Source organism: Canis lupus, chromosome 4 (genome assembly GCF_003254725.2).
Source record: "Canis lupus dingo isolate Sandy chromosome 4, ASM325472v2, whole genome shotgun sequence".
In the NCBI taxonomy this organism is placed as follows: domain Eukaryota; kingdom Metazoa; phylum Chordata; class Mammalia; order Carnivora; family Canidae; genus Canis; species Canis lupus.
In genome coordinates this window covers 42,400,462-42,416,891 of record NC_064246.1, presented here as the reverse complement: position 1 = coordinate 42,416,891, position 16,430 = coordinate 42,400,462, and the positions used below count along the sequence as shown (strand labels likewise).

General features: G+C 39.1%; 2 protein-coding genes across 2 annotated transcripts in view; one reads left to right on the top strand and one right to left on the bottom strand.

Moving 5' to 3' along the window:
* Positions 1–16,430, top strand: part of DOCK2 (dedicator of cytokinesis 2) — a 397,914-nt gene that overhangs the window by 161,251 nt on the left and 220,233 nt on the right. The window contains exon 27 of the mRNA XM_025434190.3: positions 12,748–12,843. Coding sequence (XP_025289975.1) covers positions 12,748–12,843 — 96 coding nt within the window. The remainder of the gene's footprint in view (positions 1–12,747; positions 12,844–16,430) is intronic.
* Positions 1–16,430, bottom strand: part of INSYN2B (inhibitory synaptic factor family member 2B) — a 150,567-nt gene that overhangs the window by 5,689 nt on the left and 128,448 nt on the right. The gene's annotated exons all lie outside the window — the stretch shown is intronic.

The following is a 16,430-nucleotide window of genomic DNA, read 5'->3' as shown; positions in this document are numbered from 1 at the left end:
ACTCTTATTAGAGAAATCATTCTTATTATAAGGCCCTACTTATTATAGCAAAGAGCATATCAGGTGCACATTTTTCCTACTAGTTCTGATAGCACCTTCCTCAGGACATCTTCCCACATTCCCTTTTTTGTCTTTTTTTCTGGATTTACTTAGCACTTTGTGTTAGCACTGTTATGGTCCTTTCTTCACTGCATGGTTCTTCCCTAGCCATATCCTGCCTATGGACTATGACTTCTTGAAAGAAGGGCCTGGCTTTCTCGGTTTCTGAATCCCCAGCTTTCAGGACAGAGCATGATATCTAGTCAGTCAATGATAGTCAGTTCTTACTGCATATCAGAATTACATGGAGAGCTTTCAAAAAACAGCAATGTCTGGACCTTAGCCCTGAATATTTAGAGTCGTTAGTCTGGGGTAGAACCTGGGCATGAAAATATTTATATATTTAGAAAGTCCCCAGGTTATTCCAGAAATGCAGCCATTATTATGAACTAGTAAAGTGGATGCTCGAAGAGTGTTTCTGGAGATATTGAATGATAAAGAATGTTACTCTGGCTATCTCATTTTGTAGGATAGGAGTTTGGGGTGGAGCAGCAACTCAATGTTTAGGTTCTAAATTCATCCCATTCCAGGAACACTGGGAGCAGAATACTATTCAAGATGCTACAAACTGATTGGAAAGAAACTCTTAATGTACTTCTAGGAATAAACACATGGATCTGGTTCAAGATGAGTTGGTTACACTAACCCCTTAGGCTGGGTTGTCACTGGCTAAGAATATAAAGGAGCTGAACATTCAGAGGAAAAGCTTTCCTATTTACAACTGGTAAGGGAAAGATCAGAGCTATGGATTATAAATGGTGGTCCTGAGTATATTATGGACAATGGGAAATAAAGTGGCCATATTTTCACCTACAAACACCACCAGAAACCATAGATCAAATTGGAAAATTTATAATAAGTCAGAAAATAGACTAGTTCTTCCTCTTCCAAACTTATGATAAGTATATAGGTTGGTCACAGAGAGATAGTGTGAGAGGAGGGAACACACAACCTAAACTTTCCAATATGAGTTGGGCAGGAGTGATAGTAAATGTTAAACATGTGATAGAACCGTAAAAATATATTGAAATCATCCTTACAATTAGGGAACAGTGAAATAAATTACATATGTTTTATCAACATTAAAGCAGACACAGGGCAGCCTAGGTGGCTCAGCGGTTTAGCGCCACCTTCATTCAGGCCAGGGCATGATCCTGGAGGCTGGGGATGAGTCCCATGTGGGGCTCCCTGTATGGAGTCTGCTTCTCCCTCTGCCTGTGTCTCTGCCTCTCTCTCTCTCTGTCTCATGAATAAATAAATAAAATCTAAATAAATAAATAAATAAAGCAGACACATACTCTGGTAGTGAGGGGAGATATATATATATATATATATATATATATATATATATATATATATTTATTTATTTATTTATCTGAATATATATGGATAAATATATATATATTTATATGGATCTGATATATATTTCTCTCTATATATATATAGAGAGAGAGACTTAAGATGAGGAGAAATGCCCTGATTCTAGAAGGCAGTGATTTTATCAGCACCATGGAGAGATGCAAAGCTTCTATTGCTTATTCTGAGATGTGATTCTGGGAGAGGGTTTTAATTATATCCAATCTAAGTGGAAAGAACAGCATTGATGTCTGTGTAACTTCACATGTAGATCAGAAGATTCACATTCATTCCTCAGATTTATTGTTCTTTTCTGGTCAACTCTCTTACATTTTAGATTGGCCTACTTTCTCCATAATTTCCCAGCAAAGGAGAAGAGGTTGGAGAGTAAGATTTTAAAGCTTCATGTTGATGGTAATTTTTCTAAAGATTCTGGTGTGATAGAATCCTAAGAAGACTTGTCAGTGAGAGTGGGCTCTGAGTTTGGGCCGAGGCATAGGATAGTGGGATGTTTTATGAGATATACTACCTGAATTGGGAGGAGAGACTCCATTTTACAAAAAATAGAAAATAAAAAATAAATAGGACAATAGAATTTTGATTTGGGGAGATCCTGCTGAGGAAACTAGATCAATCATCATTGAATGAGCTGTCTGATGTCTATGTTCTTTCTCTGGAGGATGGCTGAGTGATTAGGGGTATTTTCACTGTAGGAAGGAGGGTAGAAGATTGTGTTATTTTTTGATTCTTCTTTTCTTCTGTCCAAGAACCCCTTAGTCATTTGTGTGGGGTCAAGCTGTGTTGCCAGTATAGTTGAGGAGGTTCATGCCCAGAAGCTTCCAGAGTCTCCCTTCTGATTCCATCCCGTCATCTAAGAATCTCTCCTTACATCTCTGCAAGTTTGCTGACACTTCATATTAGTGTCTCTAATTAAATAATTAATTGATTGGTTGGTTAAATGAAATTGAGGTGGTGATTACTTATTGTATGTCAGATATTTGTGTTAGGTATTGAATCTAAAATAATAAGACAGATTTAATCCCTATCCTCAAGGAATTCAGGGATGATGCACAATCTATTATTCAACAGTGAAACAGTGTCGATAGGAATGGATATGTTATAACTCTTAACTCAGAGAGGCTTATACTCTAATGTTTTAATGCTTTCAATCAGAGCTATATTTTAACAGGAGAGAACTAGCCTCAAGTCAAAGAATTACATTCTGTCCATAGAACTTCAAATATCAATAAAAAGTTGGAGATATATTTAAGAAATCATTTGGAGTGGGGGAGAATCAAGGTAATTTCCATAGGCAACTTCTCTGTGGCTGAAGCCATCCTGGCATTAGGGATGAAGTGAGGTGATAAAGCAAAAGGAAACAAAGGAAACAGAGGACAAATGGTGGGTTGCCAATGGAGGGGACAGAGAGGAGGTGAGTAGTGGAGGGAGTCCTGGCATGGAGAGACAGAAACCACATTTTGAATGGCTATCTGGATAAATGTAGCAAACGTTTCACCACAAGGTAGTTTTCACTCATTTCTAATTGGATGCCTGGTTTAAAATGCATGGTCTTCCAAGCAAGAGGCATGTATTAAACATTAAGTGATGTGTTTACTCATTTAAAAAAGTAATAATATATAAGTACCATTCTGAATTTTCTGACCAGCAGAGTTAAATAGGGTGCTTACCTGGAATTTTTCTTCATGCAAACAAGAAATCTTGACACTGCAATTAATGAGCCCATGTGGCAATACTGAAGATGAGTTGAGTGTACAATTTTTATTAATTTTTTGAAATATTACAAAAAGTTCACACACTTCCATTTCTACAATGGCAATCTTAAAGGAGCCCATTGCTGCGGGGCCATTTGGACATGTATCTCACTTGTTACACTTAGATATTGTAAACCATACAAAATTACTAAAATACCTGTGTATGTAACACAGAAGCCTGGAAACCAAGAAGACATGCATTCAAATCCACCTCCATCAGTTATAATTCTATGACTTAGGGCAAGTTACATAAACCTTTGAATTACCTTATTTGCAGCATAGGAAGAACTAGTGTGGCAGATTGGTAAGATTATTCTGTGAATTAAATGACGTAGTGGATATAAAGCACTATTATTATAGTAAACGACATATATGAAGTGTCCAATAAATACTGAATGGTAACGATAATTAGAATGAATCTTATTTTATATCTTAAAATGGGGTAATACTTGTCCCCAGGGTTTTCCCAAGACATACTGAAATTATAAATAAAAAGCACACAGTTCATTGCCTGGCACACAGTAAGAATTCAACAATTGTTTGTTGTGTTCTTTACTCATTTCTCCTTATACAATTGCATAGACTCCTCCCATTTTGAAGAACTAAATGCAAAAATAGAGCATCTCTGAGGAACATCTTCATAAGTGGCTCCAACCAGTCCGCATTCATCAGCGCTAAGAGATTAGACCTACAGACCTTGAAGGCTTAATTTTTTTTCTCTCTAGGCTACAGGGTGGAGATTTCAGGGTATTTTAATAAAAGTCCCCACAAAACAACTTACGGGATCTGAATAAAAGCAGCATTTCTCTGTAAGCACAATGGAATTTTTGTTGTCGTTGGAGGTGATGGTTTTGTGTGAGTGTGTGTGTGTATGTGTGTGTGTGTGTGTGTGTGTGTGTGTGTGTTTCCCCTGGTTGCTTTAAGTAGATTTTTTCCCCTACCTTCCAGGAAATGGAAGTTAAAAGCATTTGATAAATGGAATAAAACATTTCATAGTTGAGCCTTTTATAAAGTGTTAACCCATGTTACTTTGTAGAGCTCTTTCGTCAGCTTAGTAACACTGACAACATCACTCCAGTTTGTGAGCATCAGGGTTCCATGGCAGCCCCAGCATAAGGTGGGAGGTCTGAGGGACAGGAAGGGCCCTCCTGCCTCTACACAGGCCTGCCTGCAACACACTGTGGTCCCTGCTGTGCTGTGTCTCCATTCAGTCCCTGTGAGTGTGATTCCTTGGGTGTGTAGACGGACTTTCATTCTTTTCTAGTTGGGAAATAGTTTCATTTTCTTTATTATCATATACAATTATTATGAAAATTTCTAACAAGCCACAGTAAGTAAAATTGTCCCTTTAACCTCACATCTCTCCTTACCTCTGCTCAGGGGTACCATTATTAATGGTTAGCCATACCTTTTTTTAAGATTTTATATATTTATTTGACAGAAAGAAAGCACAAGCAGGGGGAGTAGCAGAGGGAGAGGGAGAAGGAGGCTCCCCACTGAGCAGAGAGACCCACATGGGGCTTGATCCCAGTATCCTGAGGTCACGAACCAAGCCAAAGGCAGATGTTTAAGTGACTTAGCCACCCAGGTGCCCCTTGCTGTAGGTTTCTACAGACTTTTGGGACATAGAAAAATATTTTTCAAAAACATAAATGGGCTTAGTGTGGTGCTCTGTAGTCTCTTTTTAATAAGTATATTAAAGATACCTTTCCATATCAAGGCATATCTACCTTCTCCTACTCCACTGTAGGGATAAGCTGTCATTTATATAATAGCATCCCAGATTTGGGGACATTTATCTTGCTTGCTGCATTTGGATATAAAAAAACAATACAATATGCTATAAACAGCTGTGCACACAAATGTTTGCCTTATTGTTAAATTTGGACAAATGTGCGGAATGATTTATCATCTACAAAGTACTGCTGGATCTATTCATTTCTGTGATCCTAAAAGATGGAGGCAGTGTCGGTTATAAGCCTGGACTCTAAAGAACCCTCACCTCTCACCACCATCATGCTTTGGAAAGAGCACCGAATTAGACAGAACTGAGCTTGGTTTCAGGTGTAGCCACTTAGGAGTGGATAATGCCTCGGCAAGTTACTAAACCTCTCTGATCTTCAAAGTTCATCTGGGACTTCATTGGTGTTTTTAAAAAGGTAAGAGTAAAAGCACCTGGGTGGCTCAGTTGGTTAAGTGCCTACTTTTAGCTCGGGTCATGATGCCAGCATCCTGGGATCGAGCCCCACCTCAGTCTCCCTGCTCTGTGGGGAGGCTGCTTCTCCCTCTCCCTCTGCCTGCAGCTCCTCCCTGCTTGTGTGCTCTCTCTCTCTGTCAAATAAATAAATAAAATCTTTAGGGAAAAAAAAGTAAGATTATAGCTGTCAAGTGTATATGCACGGTTCCTGGTATATAATATGACCTCAAGATTGTTTGGTAATAGCAGTGTCAGATGAGAACCTGTATCTTCTTTTCCTTTTTATTATATCTTTCTGCCACCAACTCAAACTCTCCCCTTCTTGAGAAGCCTAATTTATGGTGCAGAGACACTTATAACTGAAGCCACTGCTTAAGTCCTGCCTGGGAAATGGGAGTCACCTAGCGGGTAGGAAAGGCAGAGGTAATGGGGAATGACAAAGCCCCCTGCTGAACTTTACTGATCCCCAATTCCCACTTCTCTGTGTCCCTGGCTGCCTCTGTCACTTGCTTCACCTAATGAGGTGTTGTGCAGTTAGAATCAAGCCTTTCAGAATGGAAACTAGTTCCAACAAGAGGAAAGAAGACAGTGCTAAGCCCGGAACTCATAAGAAAATCACATTCCCTCAAGGGGCCATTGAAAGAAATGACTCTGCTGTATATGATACTGTTGCTATCTTTTGAAAGTTAGGATATTTTCTTTCTAGGTAAGTGTTTGTAGTCCCTTTGAGGTCAGAAATAAGTTTAAAAGACCTCTTACATAGAAACACAGAGCAGAGAAAAATAGTAGCCGCCATAGATTGTAATTGTTTCCCATGGTCAGAAAATGCATTATTTCTTTTTGGTTAAAAAAGAAGTCTTTGGATTTAACTCTGTATTGTGAACTTGAGATCTTCATCTTAGTACTAAAAAGACTAAGAGAAAAAGCAGGTGGAGGAGCTGGGACTGTCCTTGGCATGAACACAAGGACCAAAGCTGCTTGTGTGCTGGAGTGGAGAAAATAGTTGGCTGGACACTGCTCAGGAGAACTGTTTTTTCTTTCTTGCTCTGATGACTTTACTTGTTACTGGTCACACAACCGCTTCCCTTCTCAATGCTGAAGTTTAACTTTCTATAAAGTTAGGGGTTACCTAGAACTATTTTCAAAACCAAAGACATTTGCATTACACAATCACTTTTTTGTTGTTGTTGTTCAACATCATCACATGAACTTGCAATACTTCGAATGAAATTGGCTCACTTATAAACATTTGAACATGAAAATTCGGTGTAGATTTCCCTGTAAAGATAATATAGTAAACATAGTTACATATCTTGCTTCCTCTTGAAAACGTACTGAAATGAAAGTGAGAGGAGTTTTCTAAAGGAAAGTAGATATCATATGAGAAAGGAATAAACCACTTGGCAGACCCAGGCAAGGTCATTCATAAGCCAGCAGTGGGGAAAGCTGGGAACTCATTCAATCTAAAGCAAAGATTCCCCCCAAGTTTCAGGAAATGGTAGTACCGTGTGCCCCTGGAGGTGGGATGAAGAAGAGGAGCTTTAACAAGGAGAACCAGTTGCAAGGGTGTTTAAGAAGCAGCCTGGGGTTCCTGGGTGGCTCAGTGGTTGAGCATCTGCCCTCGGCTCAGGGCATGATTCCAGGGTCCTGGGATCTGGCTCCCTGCTCAGCAGGGAGTCTGCTTTTCCCTTATCCCTTCCCCTTGCTCATGATCTCTCTCTCACACACATGCTCTCTCTCTCAATAAATAAATAAATAAATAAATAAATAAATAAATAAACAAGCAAACTCTTAAAAAGAAAAGCAGCAGCCTGACTCCATGTAGCAGAATTGCTAGAGGTTTATTCTATAAAGATAAACCAGAAGGCTGGAGTAGGAAACAGCATAGTCAAAGTCAATGATGCCATGCTCAAAACAAGTTTTAAGAGTACGCATCCTGGAAGTGGAAGCCTCTAGCACCTTTGTCTAACTCAGCTCCTGGAATACTGCAGCCAGGGCTTAACCCTTTAGACGAGAGATCAGAGAATACTTACGTGGCTGTGGAATCTGAGCAGCACAAGAAGACTTGTATATATGGTATTTGAGACTCTCCAACTAGATCCCTCTACGATGAAGCTCACAAACCACAGACTGTAACTCACATGCTCAGAGTTGGTAACCAGCCTTTGAGTTACCCACCCTGATATATGAACATATCATCCACCCATTCCAGAGAACAAGGAAAAACTTGAACACAAAAGAGAGTGCAAAACAAGCAAACAGAAGAGAGAAGCAACTTGGAGGAAAAGAGACTTTGTGAGGCAAAGCAAACTTAAAAATAGAATTTTGAAAAATAAAAGAAGTGGCAATCAGGAATCTGAAAATGTAGTATAAAGAAACTTAAAGAACTAAAAACAATTTTTGATTCTTTTTTCCCAAGTAGCTTTTTTTTTTTTCCTTTTGGGGAATGAAAAGTTGTACTAGAGATGGGAATTTGTCATAGTTTACAAAATAAACATTGAATATTGGTCAGGCTAGAATTGTGGTATGATTGTATGGGAGAAAGAGACATGAGAAGCATGCCGGTGATTGATGGGACTAAGGGAGGAAAGAGAGTGAAGCCTTGTCTTTAATGGTGCAGAGATAACAACAGCAGAAAGAGAAAACATAGTTTATTTTTTTAAAGGTTTATTTATTCATGAGAGACAGAGAGAGGCAGAGACATAGGCAGAGGGAGACGCAGGCTCCATGCAGGGAGTTCAATGTGGGACTCGATCCGGGATCCCGGGATCATGCCCTGAGCTGAAGGCAGGTGCTCAACCACTGAGCCACCCAAGTGTCCCAAGAAAAAAATAGTTTAAAAAAGGAATAAATACAAGCATATTATCGGCAACATGGTAATAAATAACAAAATAATAACTACCTTGGCTGAAAGAGGTAAAGAAGTTTCTCTGACAAGGCGAACAGGAGGGACTTCTGTTTCATTGTGGTCATTTTCTTTTGTTAGTGAACCTTAGAAGATGTTTTTAAACTTTATAGATTTGTGGTTTTTAACTTTATAGATTTGTAACTTTGATAAAAACGAGCAAAATTTTATATCACCATCTGTTAAGTGGTCAGTATCCCTTGTATAAATGTGGAATTCTCAAATGGTTAAAAAATATCTTCTGCAATTAGATAGTGAGCACATGTTAAAGTTTTTATTTAATACATAAGGAATGAGCTGAACAAGGAGAGAACTGGTCAAAAGGATTTAGGATTCTTGATTTTTTTGTGGGAGAAGAGATGCTTATATACAATTTTCCTTAGATATAAAACAAATTTTCTATGGATCAATAGAACTATATAGCCTTTAGCAAACCAGCAAATAATAATAAAATAAAATAAAATAAAATAAAATAAAATAAAATAAAATAAAATAAACACTTTGTCATTTTTCTACAAGTTAAACTCTAATTGGACAGGACTATAACATTTCTGGTTTCTAATCAGATGTGGATGATTAATCAAAGTACATAGCTGGAGAAAGCAAGAAGACCACCCCTCTTCTTTCCCAGCCAAGTTGAGGCAGTCACAAATACTCTATTAAAAAATCATGTATCCTCATTTTGCTTAATTTCCAAGTTTTTATCTTTTTCCTAAACACTTATCATAAATATAACTTTAGACACGAAACAGTGTTATTAAGCTCTAACTAGATGCTGTTGTGTATTGTTTGCTCTAACCTGAGGACTTTTCTGTTTAAAAAAAAGAGCTTTGCATGAAATAGAGAGGTGTTAAAGACATATTAGCGCCAAAGGGACATTTTTCTACTTGACATCAAAACAAGGGTTGATAAAAATTTAAAAAGAGGGACACCTTTTGCCTAATTAATTAAATGTAAGAAAATGCTGTGTCTGTATATTATTACTTAAAATCATCTCATATGTGGTATTTCTATTAATCTGGAAACACTGTGGGAGACTAGTTGATCTGAATTGCATCCTACAAGTCCCAGGGCTGGCATAGGGCCTAAAGTAAAACATAAAGCACCCCCCCCTTTCCAGCTCTCCTGCTATGTTATATATTGGGCTTATGCATGAGAATTCATTTAAAGAAAGGACTCCAAGTTCCATCCAGATATCACAGACTATAATTATTTAAAAAAGAAAGATCACTACTATTTGCAGTGTGTTTAGATCGGATGGATTAATTCTTTGCCAGGCCTATAATGGGAAGACTGACTTTGTCTTTTCAATTATAAGTCACCGTTTAGTTTGAGCCCAGAAGACACTTTCCAAGAGATTCTCTCCACTTGTCTGGCACTGGAGCAATTAACAGTAGGTGATTTGTGGCTGCATTTTTACTGCTTAGCACAGGTTTATCATCTTGAAAGTTTTCCATTTGCATATATGCTATACATTTTTTGGGTGACATTTCGATATCATCCAGAGTTTAGATTATGTATTGCCTTGTACTGCATTTTCTGCTACGTGCTGAGAATCTGGAAACCCAGGCAAAATGCTGATGCAGACCCAGGGGAATATGAATTGCGGCCACCACTTATTGAGGGCTTACTATGTACCAACCCTTGGTATCAAGGGATTTACCTGCATTACTTTATTTATTCCTCAAACCAGTACTTTGAGGTTTCTATTGTTTGCCACATTTTATAAAGAAACTGAAACTCATACAAAGATGTTGTATGCCCAAGGTCACCCAGCTCAAATGAGCAAAACTGAGATTCAAACTCAAGTCTGTCTGATCCAAAAAAACACTCTGCTATACAACCTCTCATATTGGGAGCTTTAAGAGTGAAATGAATTGAATTTGACAATTTTACACTTTTAAATACCAAACTTCCTGAGCCGTCTAATTGCCGCTCTTTGGACTAAGATGAAATGGCTATTTAAAAGAAGCAGGGGGCAGGAGGTCAAGAGAAAAGGGGTTATATTATCTCTGTTGGTAAAGGAAGAGATGTAATCCTGGAAAAAAAAAATACCATCAAATAGAAACCATTGTATAAATTTGCAGTGGGCTTAGATTGATGAAATTGCAAATGAACGCAGAGAAGATAAGGGAGTCATGAATACATAGCAGTGAAGATTTTCTAAAAGGGAAAGAAAAGATCAGAAGTCACTGAAGGCAGTTGGAAGTTGGCTTAGTTGAAGTCAGGGTTTATCTATCTTGGTAGAGACTGACAAGGCCACAAAGCAGCGACCAGAGATCTGTGTTCCTGTTCCAGGCTGCCTGTATGTCTGGCATACATAAGCTCTGTATGCTTCAGAGCTTACTCCTGACTCAGGAGTAAGCTCTGAAGCCAGGTTGCTGGGTTTGAATCCTTGTTCCCTAAATTTCTAGCTGGGTGACTCTGGACAAGTGATTTAACGTTTCTGGGCTTCAGTTTCCACATGGGAACAATGCAGATTATAATATTGCTCATCTTGTGAGAGGAGGTAAAGTGTTTGGCAAGGTGCCAGGTATTTAGTAAGCACTCACAAATGTTAGCATTATTGTTATTACCGTAGGCATCAGAGTCACATAATGTAAGAGGTACGAGATTGTAAGTCAGTAAAAAGGCTTGAAGAAATAGAGGAGAAGGAAGTCAGGAGAGATGCTGAGTGGCAGCCGAGAAGTGAAGGGAGATGTTCTTTCCCTTAGCCCTGAGCAGATGTGGGGAAAGGGCTGGGTGGTGGGGGTGGTGGGAGCTCACCTAATCTAGCAAGAGAATTTTACAAGAGATTGAGGTCTTGTGGGACCGAATGGAGCATGAGAACTTGTTTCTATGAAATATATGCTGTGATGGAAGTCTTACTGGTGAGCTCCAGAGGGCTGGAGAATCTGGGATTATGGCCAAAGTGTAGAAAAAGCAAGTGTGGGGCAGAGAGAGGAAGGAAGCAAACTCTGGGTTATTTATCTTTGGATGACAATAGTCACATTGGAGGGGAGGGGGGCTTTTTAATAAGCTCATTTTCTTTCTTTTTCCTGCCCTCCCCTGACTGTGAGTCTATTTTCCTTTCTTTGATTACATTAAGAGACGAAATACAGTTGAGTTGAATGTAGCAAAGGTTAATGAGGTGCTTATGAATGACTATGAATAATAATCTGCTTTTTAAGCCACCATATTTCTTAAACATTTTGTTTATGTCAGGCTCTGACTGGGTCCTGGAGACATAGGCTGTTCCCAAATTCCAGCTTGCATTTCCAGGGCTTCATAGTGTGTTGTGTCACGATTCTCAGCCATCAGAATAACCTACATAAAATTCAGAAATTAGTGATGCCCAGGCTAGTTCTCAGACCCACAGAATCTCGTGCAGTGATATAAGGCAAGTTCATTGTTCCAGAATTACATATGTCAGTTTTAAGTCCATATCAATCTTGAAAGACTAGTGAGAAAACCTTCCATAATTTGTAGATGACGAAGTTGAGGCTCAGAGAGGTTAAGTTATAAGTGAGAACACGCAGCTGGTAAGGGCAGACTTGGGATTCAGACCTAGAGTGGCTGATCTTAAAATCCTAAAGCCTTTCCACTTAGCCATGACCACCCTCCTAGGAGTGCATAGATGAAATACTGTGCCTTAAGGGTATGCTAGTTAAAGGATTTGAGAATGTAGTGAATCTGCTCTATAAATATGCCTGAAACCCTTGCCCATCATGGCAAATCCTCAAAAGGCATTGGCAAGTTCTAACCAAGATTCAGAGGCTTTGTATTTAAAGTGGGTAGCACCCTATAAATATTACAACCAGGCTCACCATGGATTTCCCCCAAGATAGATCATGTAGCTTCTACTATATAGGCTCTCCCTTGGCTATAGTTTCCATCACATAAGCCCACGCCCGGACTCCAGAAACACTGCCTTCTCTACTTGTCCCTTTAGCTCAGCGGTAATAGCGACTTCCTTCTATTGCTAATCCCTAGGTTATCTTGTTTTGTGACTCAGCTTTTTCATCACCCTTATAACCAATTTCCTGCAGCAAATTCCCTTCTTATTCAGGTCAGATTCTGACTGTTACACTTATGAAGAAACCAAGATTCAGAGAAGTAGCCAATAGCACAATAATTCTGCAGTTGTAATCTAAAACAAAAGTTTCTGATTCCAGAGTTTAAGCTCTTAATCCCTACCTTATATTTAGTAAAATTTAGCGAAATTTAGTGAAATTCCTGGAGCCCTGTGCCAGATGGTGATGGCTGTGGGATTATGATCACAACAACTACAATGATGATGGTGGTGGTACTGGTGTTGGCACTGGTGGTAGTGGTGGTAGAGGTCTTGGTGATCACCATGTCTGACCATTGTTGTATGTTCTTTGGAAGAGATGTGCAGTACAATGTCTGGTTGTCATATAGACGTCTCTGTGTTACAGGCCTTCACCTACCACCATATCCAAGAAATCATGGTCCAGCTTCTTCGTACAGTGAACCGGACGGTCATCACGATGGGGCGGGATCATGTTCTGATTGTGAGTAGTTCTCTTCCTCTTGTCAAACATTTCAAACTGTTCAGGGTCAAGGAATGGATTTTCTGGAATGCCAGGTCATGTCCGACACCTGGTGCCAATTGATCTTTGTTTTAGAATATGATAGATTTTTTCTCATCTGAGTTGGGATAAAATGAGAGTTAGCTCAAGTTCCTGAAACAAAACAAAACTTAAGACTTGTCCACCAAGTTGAGTGTACCAGTGGGTTGGGATGTCACTGGTAAAGGCGGACGACTGAGAGAAGCTGTTTGTAAGTGGGCCGGAGAGAATTCTCCACATTCACATCCACCTCTCTCAGAGTCCTGTGAGCTTCTTTTTCTAAGCAGATTCATTGTATAGTAACTCTGTCCACAGATGTTAGTTAATTCAAGTCACTGCTAAGTTTTGGGTTAGCCTTTTGCACAAATGCTATATTCTGAAGATCAGGAGATTCCTGCCTCATTAGTCTGATTATTTTCTCTCTCCAGACAGAGTCCATCTCTGACCCTTTAGCCTTTCCCCATCTTGCTTTAAACCATGGGCCAGAAACAATGTCTACAGGGGCCAGTTACCAATGTAAATGAGTATATTCATCTGTGTCCCTCCTCTGCTCAAAGTCACCAGTCGTTCCCCATCTCACTTGAAATAAATCCAAACCATCGTTAAGGCCTGAAGTGCCCTCTGCCCCATTTCTCCCACACATAAAACATGATTATATTTTCTGTTCCTTCAGCTTGACCTATCTTCTCCTCAGATCTGAGGGCTTTTTTCCTCATGTAAATCAGATCGTGGCTCAGATGTCACCTAATTAACAAGACTTCCTTGCCCTGATTACCCTGTCTGAAATATCCAGCACCTCTCCATCCTCTTTTAATCTCTACACATAACTTGTTTCTTAATACTTATCACCACCTGAAATATGAATATATCCCTTGATTGATTGTCTTGCTCTCCTTGTAAGAATATGAGCTCCAGAATATAAGGACTTCATTGGTTTTGTTCATTTGTATCTCCTGACCCTTCAATAGTGCCCTGCATATAGTGGGTACTTGATAAATATTTGTTGAATGAATGAGTGAATGAATGAATGAAGTATATCAGACAGGGACTCTAATGCTTAATGAGGACAAATGTTTCTCAGCTGTGATTGATTAATACCATTTGGAATTGGGTCATACAGTTGCCAGAATTCCCAACTTCTCAACAGAAACTGAAAATATGAAATTTCCTGATATTTAAGTGTTGGCAGCTAATAAAAAACATATTTATAAATATTCTCTGAGCCCCAAACAGCTGGATTCAGCTTTCAGGAATCCAGTTTGGGATCTTGGTGAGGTTTGGAACGTTGATTGTTGATACACTACAGTCCTGCTTCATGGATACAGAACATAAGGCATTGAGTGTTATAGTTGGGCAAGGATTTGATCCCGAGAAGGAGCGGAGTGTAGCAATTTTCTTTAGGCCCATTTGGTTCTGTTCAGTCATGTCAATGCATGTTTACTTAATGTATACTGTGTACATTTAAAGCAGTGGTGACATCCATAGAAAATGCCAGCAGGGTCAGGTGCTCCTGCCTTCCTGTGGCAGATAGCCATGGAAATTGGTCTTTGCCATTTGTTTCACTTCCCATCCTTCCACCTTAGAAGTATCTACATTTCTTATTCAATTACAAGCTTCCATATCTGTGGTTTCCATAACACCCTTTAGATAAGCATTTATGATTTCCCTAATCTTTATTCCTTTTCTTTGGAGCCAGACCCAAAGATGATCAATCCATTTGGCTTATTCTGTATATAGCAGGTCTTAACTCTCTGTCTCTCCTTTAAAACAATCATCCTTTGAAACAGTGCCTGGATCATAGGAAGCGCCAAATAACTGATGTCTGATTATTTTCCTTTCTGTCTGGTACAATGTGTCTTTAAGTCCTTTTGCATTAACGACACAGGCAAGTGAGCATAGTTTGGCCCTCAAGCACTGTGGCCTGTTGTCTGAGACTTTCATTCAATGCTCTGCCCTGGTTACTCTCCTTTCCAGTACACATTCCTCACTGCTGCCCCCTTCATCTTTGCCAGGACTCTACTCTATTCTGGAATATTCTGTGGGTCCCCACTGTCTACAAAATTAAGTCTTAAATGCACTAGCCCAACCATTCTCAGCTTCTGTGATCTGGCCACAACCACATTTCTCAGCTTTTTCATCTACTGTTTTCCATCCAAATATTCAGCCAAAGTGGATGTTTGGATATTGCCCAAACAGGCCTGGTGTTTTCTCACTCATGCCACTTTCTTTTTCTTTTTAATATTTTTTAATGATTTTATTTATTTATTCATGATAGACATGGGGGGGGGGGTGTAGAGACACAGGCAAGGAGAAGCAAGCTCCATGCTGGGAGCCCGATTGCAGGACTCCATCCAGGACTCCAGGATTGCGCCCTGGGCCAAAGGCAGGCGCTAAACTGCTGAGCCACCCAGGGATCCCCCCTCATGCCACTTTCTTTGTCTGGAATTCCTTAGTGTGCCACCTCAATCTGTTGGAATCCTACCTAGTCTTCAGGATCCAGCATAAATTCACCCCTTAGGAAGCTGCTCAAATCTCACCAACCTGGTCAGGAACTCCCTACCACTTCTAAATTACACAGCTTGCTTGCTTTTCTCTTTCTTTCTTTCTTTCTTTCTTTCTTTCTTTCTTTCTTTCTTTCTTTCTTTCTTTCTTTCTTTCTTTTTCTTCTTCTTCTTCTTCTTCTTCTTCTTCTTCTTCTTCTTCTTCTTCTTCTTCACTTTCTTTCTTTTCATTCTTTTAGTTTCATTGCAGTGAAATTTACATGCTTTAAATTTTAACCCATTTAAGTATTCAGTTTGATGAGTTTTAGTAAATGTATAGTGGTGCAACCAGGACTGTAAATCAGTTGCTAACATTTCCTTCATTGCTGAAAGTTCCATTTGCAATCTGTCTGCATCCCATCCCATCTCCAACCTCTATCCCAGCCCTAAGCAACCACTCCTCTACTCCCTGTCTCTATAGATTTGCCTTTTTTGGAAATTTCATATAAGTGAAATCATGAAATTTGACGTCTTTTGTGTCTGGCTTCTTTCCTTAGCATACTGTTTTTGAAGTTCATCCATATTTTAGGATGTATCAGTACTTCATTCCTTTTTAATTGCTGAATGGTATTACACTGTACAACTATGTCACACTTTGTTTATCCATTCTCTAGTTGAGAGATATTTGAATTGTTTCCAACTTTTGGCTATTAGAAATAATGTTGCTCTGAATATTCACATAACAAACTTTGTGTGAACATGTTTTAATTTCTTTTGTGTAGGTATCTAGAAATGGAATTGCTAGGACAAATAGGAAGTGTATATCTAACTTTATGAGAAACTACCAAGCTGTTTTCCATAGTGGCCATTTTATATTCCCATAAGTAATATCAGGGTTCTAGTTTATCTTCATCCTCACCAATACTTAATATTGTCAGTCTTTCAGATTTTAACAATTCTAATGGATTTATAACAATTCTAGTGGTGTCTCATTGTGGTTTTAATTTGATGACTAATAATAATGAACATCTTTCTATGTATTCTCCCTCT